General features: G+C 41.8%; 1 protein-coding gene across 1 annotated transcript in view; it reads right to left on the bottom strand.

Moving 5' to 3' along the window:
* LOC146681673 (FERM and PDZ domain-containing protein 4-like) overlaps window positions 1-19,085 on the bottom strand; it is a 75,167-nt gene extending 56,082 nt beyond the window's left edge. The window contains exon 1 of the mRNA XM_085448107.1: window positions 18,444-19,085. Coding sequence (XP_085304233.1) covers window positions 18,444-18,478 — 35 coding nt within the window. The 5' untranslated portion in view covers window positions 18,479-19,085. The remainder of the gene's footprint in view (window positions 1-18,443) is intronic.
* Between the last annotated feature and the right edge of the window lie 4,547 nt (window positions 19,086-23,632).

The raw sequence follows: 23,632 nt of genomic DNA, 5'->3' as shown, positions 1-23,632 counted from the left end.
AGGCTGGAGCCTAGAACAGGAAGTTTGCCCACAGGAAGCGGAGATGAGAGTTATTGAAATAATAGTTGACCAATCGACTAATCGAAGAAAAATTAGGCAGATTAGACCACTATCAAAATAATCGTTAGCTGCAGTCACGCTTTGCACACTGCAGTCAAGTTAACATCTCATCTAAATTAACTGGATTTGCACTACTGTCAGTAAAACAGGAGCGTCCATTGATCTGGCATCGATCTGTCACTTGAAATTTCTTAATTGGCTTGCTAATATGGCTTCTCCCTCTTCCTGATTGTACTCATTAAAACTCTGAGTTTGCACAGTCTCGGGTCCTAACCAGATAACTCCAGCTCCTGAATGTCCTCCCGCGCCGTCCTCACCCCCCTCTCCTCTCTCATTCCATTTGCTGCCTTTCCCCTCATCTCTCCTACTTATTCGGTCTTCCCGCTGTTCATAAATGAAACATTGATGAACGCTGTTAAAAGTTGCCCTAGAAGTGCTCTCACTTTATACAGCTTTACTATCTGAACACGACATGCTTCGGCTCTCAGCGCATTTTCCACACACGTGCGCACACAAATGCCTTCTTTTTGTGTGAGCCGTTGAATATTAAATCTCCATTCAGAAAGCTCCCCCAGTATCTTTCAGAGTTTGCTTAAACAAGCATAACAGAAATAAAAATAAAAAAAAAACAAAGCACACAGACACACAAAACACTGCAAGAGTTTCACAAAGTTGCTAATTTGCAGCAAAGGCTTTGGAAACTCATAGAAGTTACACATATGCAAATTCAATGAATGCAGGAAGAAGTATTTTATTGACTCATCAACTCCACGGTTAATGAATTAATACATCCAGATGATCCCTGCTTACCTTCCAACCAACAACTTTACAACCATCCAACATCACAACCTCCCAATCATGCTTATCATCTATCCCCAGATAAACTGTAGCCTGACCATGTTTTTGTGCATCTCGCTTAGAACAGCCCAACCTGGCCTAGACCTGTCACCTTTACACGTTGGTTGCTACTACCTTTCATACCAGTGTCTGGAACAGGAAGCTGCTGTCACAATTTGCAGTTACACAAACAAATAAGCTATAATATGACTGTTTTGCTGTTTGTGAGCAACAACACCAGAGCTACATAAATCACTGAAAAATAATCTGCAGCAATTTTCAGTGGACTGGAAGAGGCTGGTGTTAAAGCCATTTATCAAAATGTTTTTTTCTCTAACAATAAGGTGATTTATTTCGTTTTGACCATGTCCTCTCAGGCTGCCATGACTCTAAACGACCAGATACAATCATTTGTATTTCCCCGTCAGCCAACCAAGCTGCTCGGTCTGTAGCCTAGCCGCACTAACTGCCGAAGCAGTGAGTCACTGCTCTTCTGCTGTTTTATGGTTGCGGGTGACCATTGGATTTCGGGTGCCATGCCGTGCCGCAGTGGTGCACAATAAAGCCATCCCTCTGCAAACAAATTGTCCCCGCCGATCATAATAAATGCTGAACTTTACTTGCAGTTATCAGTTTGATTCGCATCATTCTGTCCTTCGGAGATGAAACCGGGCTCGTTACAAACCCTCATTAGTCTCACTGATGTGGAAACATGCCAACAGCCTGTGATGATGGAATCAATTAATAGCTCGCCATAAAAAAATGCTACTCCAAACAAAGACATCAAAGCAGGCAGGCGGGGGAGCTGCTCCTATTCAGGCTTGCCACTCAGACAACTTCAGGACCAGGGACAGCTCCCGTCTTATTCCACGGCGCCTACAGAATGTGAATGCTCGCCGTTCAAGTCGATGCACATACGCGTTGTATAAGCAGACAGAGATGTCAGGGTTATGTCAATATGTACACAGTCAGCTGCATCAATCACAGCTGTCCGGCTGCCTCATTTAACAATGAAGCTTGTGCTGGAAAGCAGGCCACGGGTATCACCTCAGAAAGCGTGACAGCAGCCTCAACAAATGCCACATTGGGTAAACTCTTTTTAAGGGCTTCACGGCTATTTGTTTGCTCATTCTTTATCTTTTCTGCGTCTTTGCAGCTTTAGTCAAAGCGAGGACGCCCCGTCCTCTCCCTGTGTAAAGATTAACTGCAATAAAAAACACGCATTTATACACAGATCTCTGCTCAGGGACTGCCTTTAACTGCACTGCCAAATGTCATTTTACAGCATTTGGCAAGCGTCAGTTTGTGGAAATGTCACATTTCTACAAGGGAGTGTCCAGTTATAAGACATGAGGAGATCACTGATGAAAGCTCAAGATCCCAGTGAGGGAGTTAAGATGGAAAGCATATGGTGGGTGAACACCCATGTGCACTTTTTAGTTACTCATATCTAGGAGGATGCCTTACTAGCATCCTCCTAGATATGAGTATCAAACGTAAGGTCCTTAAATGACCTGGCAAAGTCTGGCCCACTGGACAGTTTTCGAAAATGTGAAGGAGGGCATAGATTTTTTAGACTTTTAACTATATTTTCACAAGTTTTGCAGCTTTTCCTGTTGATAAAGACCTCACTCATTGTCATTAATACTATACCAAAGTAGTTGATGATGAATAAACAAGGAAGGTGGAGTTCTGCTGGTCGTTCAGCCCACTTAAGATCAAAGTGGGCTGTATGTGGCCCATGCTGTAAAATGGGTTTGTCATCCTGCCCTAACAGTTCTCTGATGACAGAGTCACACTCAGGACAACAGTGGTTGAAGACCACAGCATGATCACAGTAATTATTGAAATTGAAACATTGTTTCCAGTGAGATGATTGTTTTGAAAAATGGGGACCAAGTCTGCAACCACTCACAGTCAGTTGCCATCTTCAAATGAGAACAACTCAGAGCCATCAGTCTGCTGAAAGTTGGCAATCTGTGGTAATACAGCAATGAGCTATAATGAATACTTGAGAATCACAAATCAGTTGCTGTCTTATTAAACAGAAGTAAGATAAGACAGGACGTAAAGCTTTAGTTTCTAAAAAGGGGCTGAAAGCTCACCTGGGCTTTTCTTTACGTTTTAACAAAACATGCCCTATAATGTTCCCCCTCAGGGTCCCATGAGAATTTTTATATTTTTGCGTTGTGTTAATGATTCTTTTATTGGATTTTAATGCGTCTACTCCATGTACAACACTTACACAGGAAGTGCTGTAAATAAAACATGAAGTTTGCTTGGTTTTAACATGCCAACCCCATACCTGTGTAAATATACATTTTGAATTCTTGCGAAGTAATATAAATGTAAAAGGGCATCTGCACTATGGGCTCTGTGTAAGCCAAAGCTTGATGAGCTAACAGGGTCATCTTAGTGTGTTGAAAATGGGAGCTGAAACAAAGATCAATAGGCAGCATGACTCCTACAGCTCAACAGGAGGTCTTCCTTCTCTCACCCCAACCGGTCGCAGCAGATGGCCGCCCCTCCCTGAGCCTGGTTCTGCCGGAGGTTTCTTCCTGTTAAAAGGGAGTTTTTCCTTCCCACTGTTGCCAAAGTGCCTGCTCATAGGGGGTCATATGATTGTTGGGTTTTTCTCTGTATCTATGAAGCGCCTTGAGGCGACTTATGTTGTGATTTGGCGCTATATAAATAAAATTGAATTGAATTGAATGCCTGTTTAGCAACAAGTATAGCTTTAGATCATATATTACCTCAAATGTTCCGATATAGATGGTTCCCCTTTATTCATTAACCACTCATTCTGGACCAAATAAAGTCAGTAGTCAATAAGTAAAACTGTGATTAGGAAAGACTTATTACTGTTCTTCAGTAATAAGTCTGAAGAACAAAAACAGAGCAACTACAAGGACAACAGAGAACAAGTGTAATGCCTTAAGTTGTTTCTGGACAAGATAACGGTGATGCTTGTTCTTGTGTCTACACTGTGTCAAAGTGTGGCACGCAGATAGCGTCCTCTGTATCAGCAGCAGACCCAAAACACTTTACAGCGTCGCTTTTCAACCTTTGCGGCACAGCGGTGCGTCTCTGTTGGACAACAGAGTCCACAACACAACACCTCATTGATTCTCTGTAAATGTCACGTAGAGCTCTGTGGAATCAAGGGGCAGAAAATACAAAAGGGTAGCAGAGCAAGTTAGAAATGATAGTTTTTAACATGATATTTCTTTTTTTTTTTTTTTTTCTAAATGACATCAGAAACAGCAGTATGCGGCATTACGTGATGGCAGAGCTTCAGTTCATCCTTTGTCTTTTTTTTTTTTTTTAATAAATAGGACAGGGGGAATGAATGAGAGAAAGAAAGAAAACCAAAGGGGAGAAGAGACGGTGAGAAGGGGGGGGGGAAGAGAGAGAAAAAAAAAAAAAGAACTCCTGGGTCACCTGTATGGAGAAAAAAAAAAAAACAAACAAAAACAAACAAACAGAGGAGACAGCAAACAACAAAGAGCAACATAATAATAGAGAAAACAAAGCACCATCACAATAAACTAGCTAGTCATAGATATCAATATTTACTAAATAATAAACGATATTGTGCAGCACGCAAGATAGACAGCGCACAGTGTGCTTTGAGGCAGCAGCCAAGAAAGCTTTAGTCCGCGTCTGTGAATACCCATGTGTGCATACCTGTGTGGATCAGCATGCTTGCATTCCAAAGGTTTCTCCATGTAATGATCTGCTAGGGAGTGTGGGGGGGCCACAGCCCTGTCCTCCAGGGTGTGAAGCGGGTATGGAGGAGATCAAAACTCCAGACATCCAGAGGCCCCCAGAACACAAGAGACCATGGAAGACCAACAGAGGGGCAGCCGCGCCACTGTTCCAGTAAGAGCTGAGGAGAGTCCCAGATGAGGGCTCGCCCAGCAGCCGCGGAGCAGAAGTCAGGGGGAGCTGCAGTGACGCACCCGTGAGCTCCGCCGGCCCCCAGCTGTGCCTGAGTGACCGAGCCCCAGGCCGAGAGGCCGGGGGCACCCCACCTCCAAAGGGGCCCGAGCGAGCCCCAGGCCCCAGGCCCCGACAAGCGGCCGCCAAGGAGTGAGCCGGTGTGTACCCGGACGCCCACCCCCAGACACAAAGAACCACCAACACACCGACACCTGAGGGAGTCCGCCACCGGCAGGGGAAGTGGTGGTGGGTGGAGATAGGCCTCCAAACCTTGGAGGGCCTGAGGTGTCCCCAGAGAGGTGGCGTCTGATACCCAACCTGACATATAGACACAGACATACAGGCACACACAGACACAAACATCCATTCCCACCCTCATGCTCTCATATGCACTTACTCCACACTCAACCAACGTGGAGACAGACATAAAGAGACGTTGTACACACAATCACACTCCCCAAGCGTACTCTACAAACCGGGTCTAGGTACCCTTGCCCCTGGAGGGGGGAATTGCACCCAGACCCAGGTGGTGTTACCCTTTTCCCTGCGGTGGGGAGAGGCAGACCACCCCGACTCCGCAGCAGCAGGGAGGCCCCACACCCCAGACCGCAGTCGGACGGCCAACTCCTCCTACTAGCCCTCCCGCTCCAGCAGGCCGCAGAGAATGGGGGTGAGAGAAGACTCCAAACCTCCCTCCACCCGCTCATTGTAGTGTTGATGCATATGTGTTCTAAGGTGCAATTAAAACCCAGGAGGGCATGGAGCTACCTGCCAAGGAGCAGCAGGTAAGCGCATAGTCCCTCCTGCTAGCCCTCAATGACTAAGTGTATTTAAAATTGAGAGGTGGGCAACGACGTCAGGGGTGAGGTATACACCCTGATGGTAATTTGGACTCCGTGATTGTGCCCACCCCCAAGATCCTATATGTATGTGTAATGAGAGTGTGAGTAATGTGAATGTCTAAGTTGTGGGATAAAATTGAGGCAGAGGCAGCCAGAAGGGGGGGGGGGGGGGGACATACCCCCACTCCAAGGCCCTGCATGTGTGGGTGGTTGTGGAGGAGCGGGAAGAGGGAGGCAGCTGGAGATGGGGAGGGAAGGAAGGGAGGGGCAGGTAACCCCTCCCTGGGGCCAGCTCCCCCGCTGACCCCAGTAGGCACTCCCACCCTTCGCGACCCGCCAGGGAAGGGGGGCCCAGGCCCATCAGACCGGGGCCCAGTGCAGTAGCGCCCTCCGGCTCCACAGAGCCCTGGACAGTCCACCCAACCCCACCACAGAGAAAACTGCACCCACCCCACCATCCACACATCTTCCAGACTACATAAGACGGTAAACGCCCAGGCTGAGATCTTCCTCCACCTCTCCTGTATCTCCCCCTCCTGATATTTCTGCCGGTGGATCAATGATTTCTGCATTTGGCCGAAACACCCTCTGGAGTATCACTTGAACTCACCGAGGGCAAAACTAGGATGATTACAGAGATTTTATTCCACATCACAAAGCGCCGGTGTTGTCTGAAGTTAGAATAATTGCCAAAGCCTTAATTTAACTTTAATTGCTTTAACTTTACTGTATGTGTTGAGCTAGAAGAGAAAACCAAAACCTGTAATGAGATTCAGCATTTTGATGGCAGTTTGCACCCTTATGGCTGCCGAACCAAGAGTAAGAAGATGCTTAAACACTGGGGCAGAGGTAATTATACTCACCAGTCAGCTTATTTTCACACTTTGTGACGACCAAAGCCCTTGAAATGTTTTATAAGCCTTAGTATATCAATGTTATTCGGTTTTTGAGACTTCTAGATGACCAGTCTGATTCCTCCCAGATTGGACAATATATTTTTAAGCAAAAAATTTGTAAATATGATACAATTTAAAACTCATATATAAAAATACATTTTTAATGTTTCTTTTTGCTATGGCAGAAGGTTCAAGAAATACTCCACATTTAAAACAATTGAATATTCTGGAAATTAAAAGTCAAGTGAAACTGGTTTGCTCTTAGATTCTCAGAAAACCACACGTATGAAATAATTATGTACGTTTCTGTAATTGTAATAACTGCATCATTTCTGTAAGTATGCATTTCCTAAAATTGGTTTTAATCATTTGTATTTGTTCTAGATCTTCTTAAAATCCATTCCGCCCTGTGTCAGAGCTCTTTATGCTCTTAACTGAGGCCATGCCTGTGGGGAGTTTCACTATCACTATGTTTCTGGTTGGTTGGCGGCTCTCGCGTGATGCAAAGCCTCGACTACTCTCCGTCTATTTGGTTCAAGTCAATTGGAAAGGTTAGAGGGAGAGCGAGCGAGGGAGCGTGTGTGAAAAGAATCCATAGCTGCAGAATGTGCAAATGTACGGCGCTAAATACGATCGAGCAAAGCCGTTCGTCACCGGGTGCATTCAGTCCACGTCAAAACACACGCGGGCTGCAAAACATTATATCTGACTGGAACATCTGCACCCAACAATGAAGCATAATTCCACAGGCTAAAAATACCCTCGAACGCTCCCTAAATAAGATTACTCGGGAGAATGGGGATCATTAGGATGAATAAGGAACACTTATGGTCATGTCTCGCTTCTTGAATCATAATTTCCGAAAGAAAATCTCTCTCCACTCTCAGATTGTATTTACACAAAAAAAATGGCACAAAAAAACCCCCCAGACAGAGACAGAAAATAAAAACTGCAATCAAGTAGTTTATGCCGTTGATAATAACGTAACGGATGAATCCCATCACAGTGATGAAGCCACAAGTGCTCCCATCAAAAATCTTTTCTTAACAAAAATGGCAAAAATGCAACAAGTTTTTACAGACAAAAGAGTTGCTCCCCTATATTTATGATCTAATGCTAAACTATGTTGAAAGAATTCTAACTCCACATATTGAGAATCTGCTGTGTAATGAGGTGCAGTGAGCTTTCATTCTTCTCTTAAATCCAGATGCTGTTGGAGTGTTACATGCTTTTCTGGTCAACTGGGAACACAATGCCCAGAAAACCATGCGCTTATTATTGTGCCAGGTGGAACAAAGGACCTGGAGAACATGACTGTCTGATGAAACGGCAACTTATATATTTCACACATGACGACATGTCAAGTCACAAATGACGATAAAGCTACTTGATCTCTGTTTAACTCATTTCCAGTCTCCAGCGTGTACCTGACTATTTTCAGAGGACTGTTTTTTCTTTGTAATGTCTGACCTACAAATCACTCAAGCATAAAAAGCCACCTAACTAAAGGGATGAACCAGTGTTGTGGTTACACACAGCAGGCGACTTAGCAATGAACCAATTTTAAATTGTATCTTTAGGCACTTTGTTACTATCAGCCTGTCACAGAACAGATGTTTCCCCATTTCTAATTGATGCCAAAGACAGCCTAGTTTGACAGGTGAGTCCCAGAGAGCTACTAGCCGAAAACTTGGCATATCTCGGCACTGTGTGCAGTGTGCCCTTAAATAAATTTGAGGGCACTGAACAAATGAGAGACAAAAGAAGAAGTGACAGGCCTAAAAGCTATCTACAGCAGATGAGCAGTACCTGAAAGTCCTTTCCTTAAGAAATAGGAAATAATCCAGCAAAGATTTGACACAGGATCTGTGTCACATGTGACCTTTCAGTTGATCCATCTACTGTTTATACTTCATCAGTAATGTCTCAGTGGAAGGGTGGCTGTCATGAAGCCATTCTTGAGAAAGGAAACACATTTTGGGGCCGCATTTCAGCCAGTAGTGCTTGGGATCTTATGAAAATGGATGGAATAATGAACACAGAAAAGTACCATCAGATATTGATCCAGCATCTAGCAATTTTTCTGTCTGAAAATAATCTTAAAATGTATTAAAGCATACCTGGATAGAAAAAAAACACTATCAGTCATGGATTGGGCTCCCAAGAGCTTGGGCGTCAACATTATTGCAGCGGTGTGGAATCATCTTGAGAGAGAACGCCAGCCAACATCTAAAAAAGAGCTTTAAATGTCCTCAAGAAGCCTGGACAACTATTTCTGATGACTACAGAAACTGTGTGCGTATTTTATAATGTATATGCAGAAGTCATAGAAGTGTAAGCAACAAAAAATACAATAAACTCAGTAATATCAGTTTGCGCCTCGAGGCAACTGTTGTTGTGATTTGGTTTCTATATAAATAAAACTGAATTGAAGCACCAGTCTGGTCTTATGTGGAATCATTTTTCATAACAGTTGCCATTTGTGATAGTTGACCCATAAAAAGGGGTAAAAGAGGGTCTGTAATACCTTATAACACCACAGATTTTGATTGAGTGCCTTGCTAGGAGTTTGCTTTGCGGTTTGTTTCGGGTTTCACGTGTCAGCTGTTCTGAACCCAACATTATGGAGTTTTCCTCGGCTTCCAGTTTGTTGCAGGGACACGTGAAAAAATTTAACTCCACAGTAACTTTGATACATTTTCAACCAGCCTCGCACTGACACGATTAAAATGTTTGGTTCGGTTTTTCAATTTACCTGAAATTCAATTAGTCAATTCATTTAAAGCTAATTAGGGGAAATAATAGCGGTGCTCAGTCAGTAGGGAAAGGACTGTGTGTTTATACCATCACACGAGGCTGTGTGATGTGAGGGCTCATGTGTGCGAACTGTACGGCAGGCTTACAGTACATTTGGTGTGCTGCTCTGAGAGTACACATTGGCACTTATGTATTATGTGTCAGTATTTGGAGCAGAACTAATGCTTCCACTAGCCTCTTTTTTGAAAACACACGTATTAGCAAACAAACAACTGGCTGAACTCAGGGTTTGGTTTATCTTTAGCTTCTGTTTTACTCACTGACTGTAACAGGATTTTTTAAAATTCCATTTAACCTTCACTGAATCGGATTCTTTGACTAAATGAATTAGCAGATGAACGAATTGAGTCAAATTACAGTATGTGACACTGACGTAGGAAACCCCTCATCATAATAGGAAACGACACGCTCAATGCAAGTGCATAACAAGTTTATGTAACTTCATAAAAACATTTCCCCACTTGTACATTTGACGTTAAAGATAAACGACAAGCACTCGTCAAGTGCACATTTTGCTGTCATGTTTGATTTATTTGTTTCCCGGTGCTTGACTGAGACAGGAATTTGAAAACATGCAACATACAAGATGTTTTGCACTTTGCTTTTCCTGCTAGGGCCTCAGAATCGCTCAGTGCACGGAGTAAAACCAAAGCCAAAGTGATGAATTATTAACCGTCCGCTCGGAAAAAAGGATGTGTTGTTCTACTTTTTAAAAATGTATTTGCAAAAAGAGAATTTATGGAAAAAGAACAGAAAGATAAGTTATTAAGATTGTGAAAACTGTGTTGTGTGCTGGTGTATATCTGTGTGTCTGAGGTGGGATTATTTGTTGTTTTGAGTTGACGTATCTGCCTGAGCGAAGCGGCGTGGAGAGAAATCAGCTGCCAGGATGGAGATCAGGTGGGAGATTGTCCTTTAGAGCTGACGAGAGCTATGTGTACGGCCTGTAAACATATCAGGGCGGTAGCTTATAGATAACTTTGTTCTGTCTTTCCAGTTGAGTAATATGTTTTGGGGTTTGTTTGTTTTTTCCCTCGGCCACTGCTGAAGCTGAAGTTGAAGATTTGTAGATGCTGTGGGATTGTAAATGAGGAAATATTGACTGAAAGGAAGACTGAAGGTGAGAGGGGAATACTAAGCATGTGCAGAGCCAGAATGCATGGAAGCAGTAGTAGCAGTAGTCCACTGCAGTGGAACATTCTGTACAAGTGCTGTGGTCTATGAAGCTCAGAAGCTTACAACTCACAACATGACTCATGACTGCTTTAGTTTCTGGTTGTCAGAGAGGAGTGAAGCAAAAATATACTAGTCAAAGTTTTTGTTTTATATAGCTTAAAATAGATTTTTATAGAAGAACAATATCTGTATTTACGTGATGCAAGCAGTCATTCCTGTTGCTCTCATAGACATGCAAGGACACACACGCCATTATCAAGTTGGCGTGAGGCACTGATGGTCACAATGTGCATACACTGTTTTTTTGTGTGTGTAGGTTCAAAGGCCACAGGCTTAAGAATAGAGTAAATGCTCAGAAGCTCAGAAGCAATTCTGAGGTGTACAAGTGAGTTCATTTGTGTTTGGTAAAGGTCAGAAGGAGCTGCTTTGTGTCTTTGTGGATCTAGAGAACGCATATGATGGGGTGCCAGGAGATGAACTGCGGTGCTGTACAAGGAAGTCGGGTGGATGAGTTTTGGGAGTAATTTGTGACAGGATAGCAGCAGGGATGGTTTAAAAGATCGTGGTGAGACCCACTATGGTGGATAGGTTGGATTTACACTGACAAAAAGACAGGAAGCTGAGCTGGAGGTGACAAAGTTGAAGACACTAAGATTTTAATTGGGAGTGAGCAGGATGGACAAGATTAGAAACCAGTACATCAGAGAGACAGCTCGGGTTGAGTTGTTTTGGAGACAAAGCTAAAGAGGATGGTTTAGTTTCCAGTGGTTTACAGATGTGCAAACGAAGGCTATATTGGACAAAGGAGCTCCCAGGAAGAAGGAAAAGTGCATGACCACAGAGAAGATTCATGGATGTAGTGAAGGAGCACATGGCTGAGGGATTCAAGAGATGGGGTGAGATGGAGGCAGATGATTCAGGTGACCATGAAAGGAAGCTGCTGAGAAAAGAAGAAAAAGAAGAAGAAACAAAGAACCAGTATGGCCACTGAATAAACCCAATCAGCTTGAAGATTGAGAACTATTCACAGAATATATCTGGGTTTATTATAAGGGTTAAAATGACTTGCTGAGAAGTGTATTTAAAAAACACATTTTCTTCTTAAAATAGTAGATCTAAAAGTGACAATATTGGGCTATGCTGTATGCATGCTTAAGTAAGGTCAAAGGTCACGACAGAGCTAGCACTGGAAAGGGGGCCTATAATGGTCACCCCCCTCCATTTCCATGCAGGGACGTTAATGAGCTCTTTATTGATTTTAAACAGAAAGCATAAGTAGAAGGCCATACTTTCAGGTTAAGTATGCAATTTGCTTCCAGCAGGCAGTGAAGGGTGTGTTTATAGTGTAAATCTGAAGCAGCTGTGGGAGTTAATTGATTAATACAGAAATGCATTATGCTGAATGGAGAGACACTTGCAGATGGTGTGTTCAATGTCAATCCAAGGAGTAATAGAGATGTTTATCCAGTGGGAAATGTAGTTAAGTTGGTGGACAGGAAAGTAGTAAAAATTCAGTGTCATACTGTTTTAGAGTGTAGTTATTTTAATCGTAGATTGTTTGTCTTTTCAATGCAGTTTATGTCCTGGTGGATTAACAAACGGTGGAGTCAGTTTAAAGGGAGTGACGGTAAAGTAAACTGAGTTAAACTGAGTTTAAATTTTTACTTTTGGTCATGTTAAAATATAGATTCTGAGATAAATAAATGGATTGGGTTGTATGGTTATTGTTATGATTAGGTAGTATACAAATGGTCGACTTGCTATATATAACAAGATATCATTGGCATATAGGCTGATTTTAAGATAATGTGGAGTGGTTTTATGCTAAATGTTTTTCATAGCTACACTTAAAATAATGCCAAGATGTGTAATCATTGTGCACATTTCTGTTTCAACTGTGATGACCAATCTTTGCATATTTCTAACTAATGTTTAACTATGGTTAAGAGTTTATTATTCACCTAACACACCTCACTTATCACCTGAGTATTGCAAACTGGCGTTAGGGAAATGAGAAGGTGGTCTCAGCAAATAGGCTGGCAAAAAGGCCGTTATCCACTGATACAGCAGAGACCTATGTGCCCATGTGTCATTAAATAACACGCCAAGCATCCTTATCAAGGCTTCCATGCAGAACACATAACACATGAAAGAGCTAAAAGAGAAACAGATGCTTCTGCATCACATCTGCAAAATGCATGACGCACATCTCTGGGCGAAACTCAATGAAAACGTCACTTTTTGCGTCACTGATGCGCGCTGCATGTTATTTTTCAGTTTCAATGTGATTTGAAAATAAAAGTGTAACTGCTTGCTCTGAAAACCATTTGTTTTTGTGAGGCAGAGACGGGGGAAATTACAATCTGAAAAAAAAGAGAGAGAGAGTTAAACTTCATTTGCATAACAGATCGAATTTGGGGGCTCACGTCAAAGAGGGGCGGAAGCTGACGCGCATCACTACAGCCATTCAGTATTATCTGCTGTGAGAAATGAATGGAATTATGGGAAAGAAAATGTGGTAATCACGGCACAAGAGAACATTAGTGTTCACCAGGAAATGAATCCCTGCAGAAGACACTGTTCGGAATGCAGGACTGATTAAAGCATTTCATTTCAGAGCTTGTATCTTTTATCAAATAAGCACTGACAGATAACTAATGTGTAATAGACCGGGATGAAATTAAACGTCTGAAATAGGGGGAAAAGAAAAACATCACAACATCACATGTTAAGATAAACAAAAAACATCTTAAAGTAGATGTCAACACACTGATAAACTCAGAAACAACCTCACTTTCAATTTGAAAGGTGCAGGTCACCTGCGAAGCCGACCTGTGCCTGGTTTAAATTACAAGCTGGTAAAGTACATGGATAAGTGGATGGATGGGCTGCGATATGAAGCAGACAGAGAGGTAAGAGAAAGAGAGAGATATGTGGCACAGCCCCTCACCACCCCCACCCCACGCAGTGATCACCGACCAAATCCCTTAGGAGGATTATCCAGACTCAAATCAAGAAAAACGTGCAACTTTAAGGGTTATAGGCAGAGAGTGAGAAAGGGAGAAATTGAGTGGGGGTGGTTGCCCTGTAGTTTGGTGTTATTTTTCCTTCTCCAGTATTTGATTTTTTTGTGTGAGATACTGTACAGTATGTGCTCTGTGCCATCCAACAAACACCTCTGAATTTTAGGAAGCAAACACTGTAAGCTTTGTGCCTCAATCACACAGAAGTAAAAATAAATAAGAGTTTTTTGCATTCTGCGACTAAGACAGCATAACATTCTACGGCTGGAACTCAGACACAGAAAAACTGATGAGTATTTTAACCTGCTTTGTAAATCCACTTTAGATTCATCTGCACCTTTTAAGCCAAGGACTAGACATGGTACTCAGCCGTTACCTCGAATTAATAAGACAATGCTGGAGGGCAGGAAGGAGGTGGAAGAAAACAAATGATTAAAAACTGAAACCGGTAATGCTTTCAATGAACAGGTTAAAGAGGAAAGGACCAACTAATTTTCTCAACTTGAATTCATTCTGATAAGCACAGCCACAAGCTCACAGTGGATTCTCTTCTAAATCCTGTATGTTAAAATCAGATTATGGCAGCAAGTAGGAAATGCCTTCACATTCTATACTTTTTTTAAGGACAATGACATAAAATCCAAATCAATAATCTCTTACTCCATGATATTTTATCTTTTTTCTTTCTATGGATTAGCTTTTTAAGTGCTGCACAAATAAACTTTATTTTTATCATTATTTTATGATTAATATATAGCCATAAGTCTTTTTGCAATCACAGGACTTGTGCCCTTCTGGTCAACAGAAACGGTTCAGGGCTGGTGTGCATTGGCTTTTTATAGCTCCAGCATGACTGCTCTCCAGTCCACAAAACAAGCTTTACCAGAAGAGTTGAAGTGGTTAAGTTCATATGTGAGCTTGGGTAGACAAGCAAATAATTTTGGCAACATAGTGGATGTTTGAAAATATGTCAGCCCACACTGTCATGAACTAAGTCGTGCTACCAGTTTCTAGTCTTTATGCTAAACTAAGCTATATTTTCATGATTTTAGTTTATTTTTTGCCCCAATATCTCTCAGAAAAGAAATGTTGCATATATGTTATACATATAATAAACATTTCAACTTTTTTTTCCAATTTATATGTGCTTGGAGTCTGAAACACACTGCTCAGTAATGCTGACAGTCGGGCTCTGGGGAGGCCAATCCAGGACTGATAGTGCCCCACTGTGTGTTTTTCTATCCAGTTATACTTTTACCTCATAGGCAGTGTTTTGGAATTGTTGTCATACCGAAAACCATCGATCTCTGCCCAAGCCACACACTTTCCATTTGTTATTACATAGTGGATCAAAATCTAATTGTACTTTTCAGCAAGAAAAAGTCTGGCCTCTTGGAAGCTAAACATAAAGAGATGAGGCATGGCTCGAGACTTTTGCACAGTACCATACAAAGGAATAAGGCTGATACTAAATAAGACAATATTTCATATGCAGACAACTATGTGTGGGTGAATGAGTGGAATTATAAACAGAAATTCCAAAGATGCAATCGAGATTGTTAATAGTTAAAGGATTATGGGTCATTTTATGTAATGAAGCCCTTGAATTACTGAAAAATGAATAAACAATTAGGGTGCCATGACTTGTCAGATGGCTCTCTGTACAATGGAACTATGCCCTCTGAAGAAGCAGCATGTACTGGCATAAAGCAGACGGCAATTTGGCACGGATAACTGTAATCTGATATTCAGAGCACAAACAAGCACTGCTGGCTAGTTTCACTGCCAAATTCCAACACACTAAAGCCAAGATTTTCCCACCCTATAAACACTGATAAAGGTCCTGTGTTTGTCTTCACAATGCATGCATTGGATTTGATAAGACAGACTGGGTTAATGTTCCTGAGATAGAGCCAGATGTGTGACGACAAAACTCTCATTAGTTCCTAATTAGAATGAAGACAACAAACAGAAACAGAAAGATCTCCGATCCCCTCACCTGCTGCAGCTGTTTTACTGCCTGTCTTACAATGAATGATTTATAACAAGCATTCAAAGGTGATGAAAGATCCACGACTCATTAAAGTTTATGGAGCAAATTTAGCTTGTGCGCCATCTGCAAACAGAACGGTCTGACACTGTATTGTGGCAGATCATGGATACACACCAGCCATCTGGGTATACGCAAAGTGCAGCACTCTCTTGATGCCTGTTAGTGTTATGCTTTTATTAATTTCTTGCTATTTTACCTTCTGTCTACAATATATGAGCCCAATGTGTAAAAATAGATGTGCCATACATTGCGACTGGCTGACAAAACAGTCAAACATAAGGAGTTGTGCAATTGGCTGCTCTGGTGAAAAACACGGGGAGGGGAAATTGAAGCTATTTATTTAAATTAGACACCATATTAAGATGAAAATGCAATGGCGTGCAAAACATGCACTCTGTAGACAGTTGCTTCTGCATTGCATCCATTCATATAAATGCGCCAAATATATGTTTTTCATTTTATTTATAAAAAGCACATTTTGAATGTGTTGAGCTCTCAGGATTTACAAGGATAGTTTAATACTGTGTTTTGGAAAAGTCTGCAGGAGCACGGTGCCTTCACTTAAAGGGTACATCTTTCACCATCTTACAATGCTGTGATTGCAGCCATTCCCCAACTCTCTGTGAATGGTACTCATGGCCATTGATCAGTGTTCTTTGATCAGTGGGCTTTGATCAGTAGTTGTTGATCAATGGTCAAGACAATTTGCATATAAATGATCAAGGAACTGACCTCACAGGCCATTGCTCATTAAGTGGGCTAGTTTCAGTTATTGTGCAAATGTACTGTTTATAAGATTGGGGAAACCTGCAGTCAGCTGAGACTGAAGAAGTCACTTGGATGAGTGATGAAACATTTATCCCACCGAAAAGGCTACGTCCAGATGAACAGAATCAACCTTTTGGTTTGGATTGAATTGGTTGCTAGTAAATTGCCGCTGTCTCCCATAGTTTGTATGGAAGACACAGATTTGTCTGCAAACACTTGCCAACTATATAGTGTAACAAGTGAGTTGCAGTGGCCCTGAGAGGTCAAATACACTGCAACTTGAGAAAAATGCTGCAAAAGCACACAAAACACAGCAGTGGAAATGTTTTTTAAAATTGCACAGTAGCTCATGGAAAAAAGACGTAAAAGACAACAGAAGTGTTTTTGGAGAAAAAATAACATGATGGACCAGCTGCAGAAGGGACGAGCTAACGGTAAACGTATGAAACATTTTACTACAGCATTTTGAGAATCATGCAATTAAAACACCAGTTACCGATGTAAACAGGGAAAAGTTGTACATTTTAAAATATGTTAAAACATTTGTACAAGATGTCAAAACACTACAGGCAACCACATCTACTGAAGCAATCAAAAAGGGGTTTACATCTTTACCTTGTGACCAGAGTTTGCCACAGGGTTGCTGACCAGTCTCTACACCTGTGTGACTGAAGCCTTAGATTTTAAACCTTTGGTATATTTCTTGTACAAAGTGTCAAAGATTTAATGTTACCTTGCAATGCTTTAGAACAGTAGCTAGCAGTGTGTAGTATTTCCTTTCAGACACTTGCTAAAGTAGACTTAGCAAGTATCTTAGCAAGTGTTTGTTTACCAAATGACTTAGCAGCATATTTAAAAAAAACAACAACTTTTCCTTAAGTTTATACTCCAGCTTCTCTAGATGTAAGATCTTTTCCATCATTCATGTACTTCTGATGCTAAACACAGAAAAACTTTGCATATTAGTTGAAAAGACTGGTCATAAGCCACATTTGGTGGACTTAGTGATGTGACGACACATGAATCAAGGATCATGTGTATCAGTGAGTGTGAGCAACGGACACACAGTGAGTCACATTAAGCAAAGAGTTGGCTTTCTAATGTTTCCTCACACATTAGCTCAATTCAAACAGCTTGATACCTGCAGATACTCAGTTCAAATATCACTCACATCAAAGACCAAAGATATATTTGCCTTAAGGTGGAACTTTTAAAACAACTTAATGCTTTCTTTCTTTTTTAATTGATAAAAGTCATTGCATTTGCAGACACTGCAAATTCATCCTCCTGTTAGTAAGATCAAAATGTGAGACTGCATGAAACCTTTTTCCAAACAGATTTCCCATATGAGGTCTGACTCTTCTACCTGTGAACTCCCAAATACATGCAGCAAGTATGCACATTTAAGGGGATCCAAAACCCGTGCTTCTTTTTTAAGTACTTGCCAGTCTCGTTTCAGCTCTTTCTTTGCCTCACACACCTGGCTCACCATCCTTCCTTTTTAGTAAGTGTCTGTCCTCTCTTGCTTATCTCTTCCCTAATCCTTTCAAACATCCGGTGACTCCTTGTACTGTAGTCTGTGATCCTATTCCTGCTCTCATTTTCCACATTTCCCCAAACCTTTTTTTTTTTTATCACTGAATATTAAAACAAGTCAGAGGCTACCTTGGAGAGTCCCAAATAAGGACTGCTTAGTCACTCAAACTCAAATAATAGAAGAACAGAAGAAGGAGAAAAAAAGACCTCTCTCAAAGACACAGCAACCTCCATTAGTTATCCCCTCTTGTTTTTAGCTTTGATACCAAGCTGTACTTCACTGTAAAGGTCCAGAAAGTTTTTTCTAAACAAACCAAAAATTGAATGCAAGGCTGACTTTTTTAGGTGCAAACTTGAATAAGAACGGAGACATGCTTTTTTGAAGAAGTCCATCTTTCACAAAATTTGAAAAAAGGCTATTTGTATGATAACCTGCAGCCATGTGAAAGCAAACGTGTGAATTCCAGGTGTAAAACTCCAAACGCGCACTCACCCAGACAGCTTTGGCATCTTGGAGAAACCAAACATGTCCCAGAAGGTTTACGTCCCAAAGCTCAGGTGCTCCACATCAGTATTCTAATCCACACCCAATTCCCCTCACAGTTAAAACCAGGACAATCCAGCGTCAACCTGGATCCATGTCCGGAGTCGGCAAAAGTCTGTTGAATACCTCGCAGTTACAGGAAACAAGCGGCAGCAAGTATCACCCTTGCTGAATGCCCCATCCGGGGTAGAGTCTTAAGTGACTGCAGAGACAGCAAGGGTCACCCTGCACCTCTCTCCTGCTCTCTTTAGGACGAGTCAGTCCGTTCTGCAGCTTTCCACCTGGATCGGTTGGGCTGCAATGAGCCCTCTGTGTGTGCTTCCCATCTCAGCGCACGCAGGAGTGCAGTGATCGTAACCGCGGCGAGGGAGGGAGAGAGAACAGGAGAGGGAGATGAGAGGGAGGGAGAGAGCAAATGGATGATGGAGCCTCTCTGGTTCTGGTTTTGCCCCCCCGTTCATCGGGGCTGTGCGTCTCTTCGCCAGGCAAAGCAGAGGACGCATGGGGGGGTACAAGAGGAGGAAAACAAGATGAGAGATGGAGGCGGGACAGAAAGGAGAGTTAAAGTGCATTGGTTGTAAAGAGAAAACAAGTGATGGAGACAGAAGAAGGGGGGCTAGAGTGGTGACGGGCAGAGGAAAGCTGACTCTGCAGAACAGGACGCTGATGGGAGCGGGACCCCATCGCTCACGGTTTGCCTGTTAGGTTTCACAATGTGAGTTAATGCATGGGCACTCTCATCCGGAGCGCCATCACCATGACGCAGAACACAGACGGCTTCCTGGTTACTCATCAGATTAAACATTTGGCTTTCCATCGATTTTAAGGCGTGTCGCAAAATGTTTTTCAATTTAGCCTTTTTTATTAAAAGAATGCAAATTATGTGGAAAAGTTAGTCGATCATTGATTGTCTCTGACAGGAACAATAAAAGGCTCTTGTTACGTTACATCGCATCATGTAATGAAAACCTGAAATGAAAATCGAGTCAGGTCTAACAAGTGTGTGTGTGTGTGTGTGTGTGTGTTAAACGCACACAGATGGCTCAGTTTTAACAAGATGCTCGACCTGATGGCCCCACGTCACAAGAGGTGAAAGAACAAACAAGTGAGATAGTGACGAATGAGCTGAATGCAAACAAGTGCCGGGGGGGGAGACTTTTTAGCATCATATGCAGTATAACATGCATGTTTTTTGTTTAGTTGAAGATAATAAGGAAACGGTTCTTTCAGACCATTATTTCTCTCTGTGCCGACTGTAGTAAGACTTGCAAAGATAAGGCGGAAGTCACTACGTCAGCTGGTGACCAACTTCTCATTTCTTTTTCATTTTTTTTCATTTCTTTTTCATTTCTTCTGCTCTTCTTCATCTACTTGGGTGCTAGTCTTTTCTTTTAATGGGTTCTTTGAATTCACTACTCAGCTTTGAGGCTCAAGTAGTTCACAAGTACCATCCTGAAAAGCGCAAGAAGTGTGAAAAAGTGCTTGCTGCTTTCCTGATTTCCTATGTCTTTGTGTTTGTCATGCTTGTTTTGTGTTTCAGATCATTACATACATTTAAATATTACACAAAGATAACACAAGTAAACACAATTATTAAGGGCAGAGAAAAAATCAAAGCCTACATGGCCCTTTGTGAAAAAGTGATTGTCCCCTAAACCTAGTAAGTGGTTGGGCCACTCTTAGCAGTTACTGCCAGGTGTTGCAAACACTTGCTTGCAGTTGTGAGTCTTCTACAGCACTATGGAGGAATTTTGGCACACTTATCTTTGCAGAATTGCTGTAATTCAGCCACATTGGAGAGTTTGACCATGAACCACCTTTTGAAGGTCATGCCACAGCATCTCAATCAGATTCAGATCAGGACTTTGACTGGGCCACTCTAAAGTATTCATTGTGTTTTTCCTTCAGCCAGTCAGAGGTGAATTTAAAACTGCTGGCTAAGGGTAAACGTAAATACAGTAAAATCATAATCCACGTCGGCAGTAATGACACCAGGATACGCCAATCGCAGGTCACTAAAATCAATATTGAATCGGTGTGTAACTTTGCCAAAACAATGTCGGACTCTGTAGTTTTCTCTGGTCCCCTCCCCAATCAGACCAGGAGTGACATGTTTAGCCGCATGTTCTCCTTAAATTGCTGGCTGTCTGAGTGGTGTCCCAGAAACGATGTGGGCTTCATAGATAATTGGCAAACCTTCTGGAGGAAACCTGGTCTTGTTAGGAGAGACGGCATCCATCCCACTTTGGATGGAGCAGCTCTCATTTCTAGAAATATGGACAAATTTATTAAACCCCCCCAAATATGACTGAGTTGGGACCAGGAAGCAGAGTTGCAGTCTTACACGCCTCTCTGCAGCTTCTCTCCTCCTGCTACCCCCCCAAAAACCCATCTCCATAGAGACTGTGTCAGCTCCCAAACAGACAAAAAACAAACTAAAAGCCAGCAATAAACTACTTAAACATAAAAAATCACAAAGAACGAACAATACAGTATCCACATCTGAACCAAAGAGTAAAACAGTGAAATGTGGATTATTAAATATTAGGCCTCTCTCCTCCAAGTCTCTGTTAGTACATGACTTAATAATTGATCAACAAATTGATTTACTTTACCTTACAGAAACCTGGTTGCAGCCGGATGATTATTGATGATTATTATCCGATACAGTTGACCATAATATCCTATTAGAGCGATTAGAACATGCTGTAGGTATTACAGGTCCTGCACTGCAGTGGTTTGTATCATATCTGTCTAATAGACTCCAATTTGTACATGCAAATGGAGAGTCCTCTTCACACACTAAGGTCAATTATGGAGTTCCACAGGGTTCAGTGCTAGGACCAATTATGTTTACATTATACATGCTTCCCTTAGGCAGCATCATTAGAAGACATAGCATAAATTTTCACTGCTATGCAGATGACACCGAGCTCTATCTATCCATGAAGCCAGATAACACACACCAATTAGTTAAACTGCAGGAATGTCTTAAAGACATAAAGACCTGGATGGCCGCTAACTTTCTGCTTCTTAATTCAGATCAAACTGAGGTTTTTGTACTCGGCCCTGGAAATCTTAGAAATATGGTATCTAACCAGATTCTTACTCTGGATGGCATTACCTTGGCCTCCAGTAACGCTGTGAGGAACCTTGGAGTCATTTTTGACCAGGACATGTCCTTCAACTCACATATTAAACAAATATGTAAGACTGCTTTCTTCCATTTGCGCAACATCTCTAAAATTAGAAATATCCTGTCTCAGAGTGATGCTGAAAAACTAGTTCATGCATTTATTACTTGCAGGCTGGACTACTGTAATTCATTATTATCAGGATGTCCAAAAAACTCACTGAAAAGCCTTCAGCTAATCCAAAATGCTGCAGCAAGAGTCCTGACAGGGACTAGAAAGAGAGAGCATATTTCTCCTGTTTTGGCTTCCCTTCATTGGCTTCCTGTTAAATCCAGAATTGAATACAAGGTCTTAAATAATCAGGCCCCATCTTATCTTAATGACCTTGTAGTACCATATCACCCCATTAGAGCACTTCACTCTCGCTCTGCAGGCCTACTTGCTGTTCCTAGAGTATTTAAAAGTAGAATGGGAGGCAGAGCCTTCAGTTTTCAGGCCCCTCTTCTGTGGAACCAGCTTCCAGTTTGGATTCGGGAGGCAGACACTATCTCTACTTTCAAGATTAGGATTAAAACTTTCCTTTTTGCTAAAGCATATAGTTAGGGCTGGACCAGGTGACCCTGAATCCTCCCTTAGTTATGCTGCAATAGACGTAGGCTGCCGGGGGATTCCCATGATGCATTGAGTTTCTCCTTTCCAGTCACCTTTCTCACTCAGTATGTGTTAATAGACCTCTCTGCATTGAATCATATCTGTTATTAACCTCTGTCTCTCTTCCACAGCATGTCTTTATCCTGTCTTCCTTCTCTCGCCCCAACCGGTCGCAGCAGATGGCCCCGCCCCTTCCTGAGCCTGGTACTGTTAAAAGGGAGTTTTTCCTTTTGAGGTCATGAACTGATGGCTGGACATTCTCCTTCAGACCATCACTCGATCATCACCATATTTTACTGTTAGTATGATGTTCCTTCTCTGAAATGCTCTGTTACTTTTACAGTGGGGCAAAAAAGTATTTAGTCAGCCACCGATTGTGCAAGTTCCCCCACTTAAAATGATGACAGAGGTCAGTAATTTGCACCAGAGGTACACGTCAACTGTGAGAGACAGAATGTGAAAAAAAAATCCATGAATTCACATGGTAGGATTTGTAAAGAATTTATTCGTAAATTAGGGTGGAAAATAAGTATTTGGTCACCTCAAACAAGGAAAATCTCTGGCTCTCACAGACCTGTAACGTCTTCTGTAAGAAGCTTTTCTGTCCCCCACTCGTTACCTGTATGAATGGCACCTGTTTGAACTCATCATCTGTATAAAAGACACCTGTCCACAGCCTCAAACAGTCACACTCCAAACGCCGCCATGGCCAAGACCAAAGAGCTTTCGAAGGACACCAGGAAAAGTATTGTAGACCTGCACCAGACTGGGAAGAGTGAATCTACAATAGGCAAGCAGCTTGGTGTGAAAAAATCAACTGTGGGAGCAATCATGGTTTGATAGAAATAAGCTATCATTAAATTTGGAAAAAACTACATTTATGTTATTCGGCAATTGTAAAAAAGATGCAGGAGCAAAATTATTAGTAAACAATGTTGAAATAGAGCAAGTTTCGGATACAAAATTTCTGGGTGTGATAATAGATAACAAAATCTGCTGGAAACCTCACATAAAGCATATACAAGCCAAACTGTCAAGAAGCATCTCCGTACTAAGTAAAGTTAAATATTTTTTGCCTTCCAAATCACTCCGGGTACTTTATTGTTCACTTATATTGCCATATTTGGAATACTGTGTGGAAATTTGGGGAAACACATATAAAACTGCACTTCAACCAATATGTAAAATTCAAAAAAAAGCAATCAGGATGATTAATAAAGCAGGATTTAGAGACCATACTAACATCATGTTTTTGAAATTAAAAATACTGAAGTTTATGGATCTTATAAAATATAAAACTGCAAAAATTATGTACAAGGCCAGATACAATATGTTACCAGGAAATATACAGAG

This window comes from Copadichromis virginalis, linkage group LG23 (assembly GCF_057382275.1).
Source record: "Copadichromis virginalis isolate Kocher_CV1m ecotype Utaka linkage group LG23, C_Virginalis_male_GT1.1, whole genome shotgun sequence".
NCBI lineage: Eukaryota > Metazoa > Chordata > Actinopteri > Cichliformes > Cichlidae > Copadichromis > Copadichromis virginalis.
This window is presented reverse-complemented; position numbering and strand designations above follow the sequence as displayed.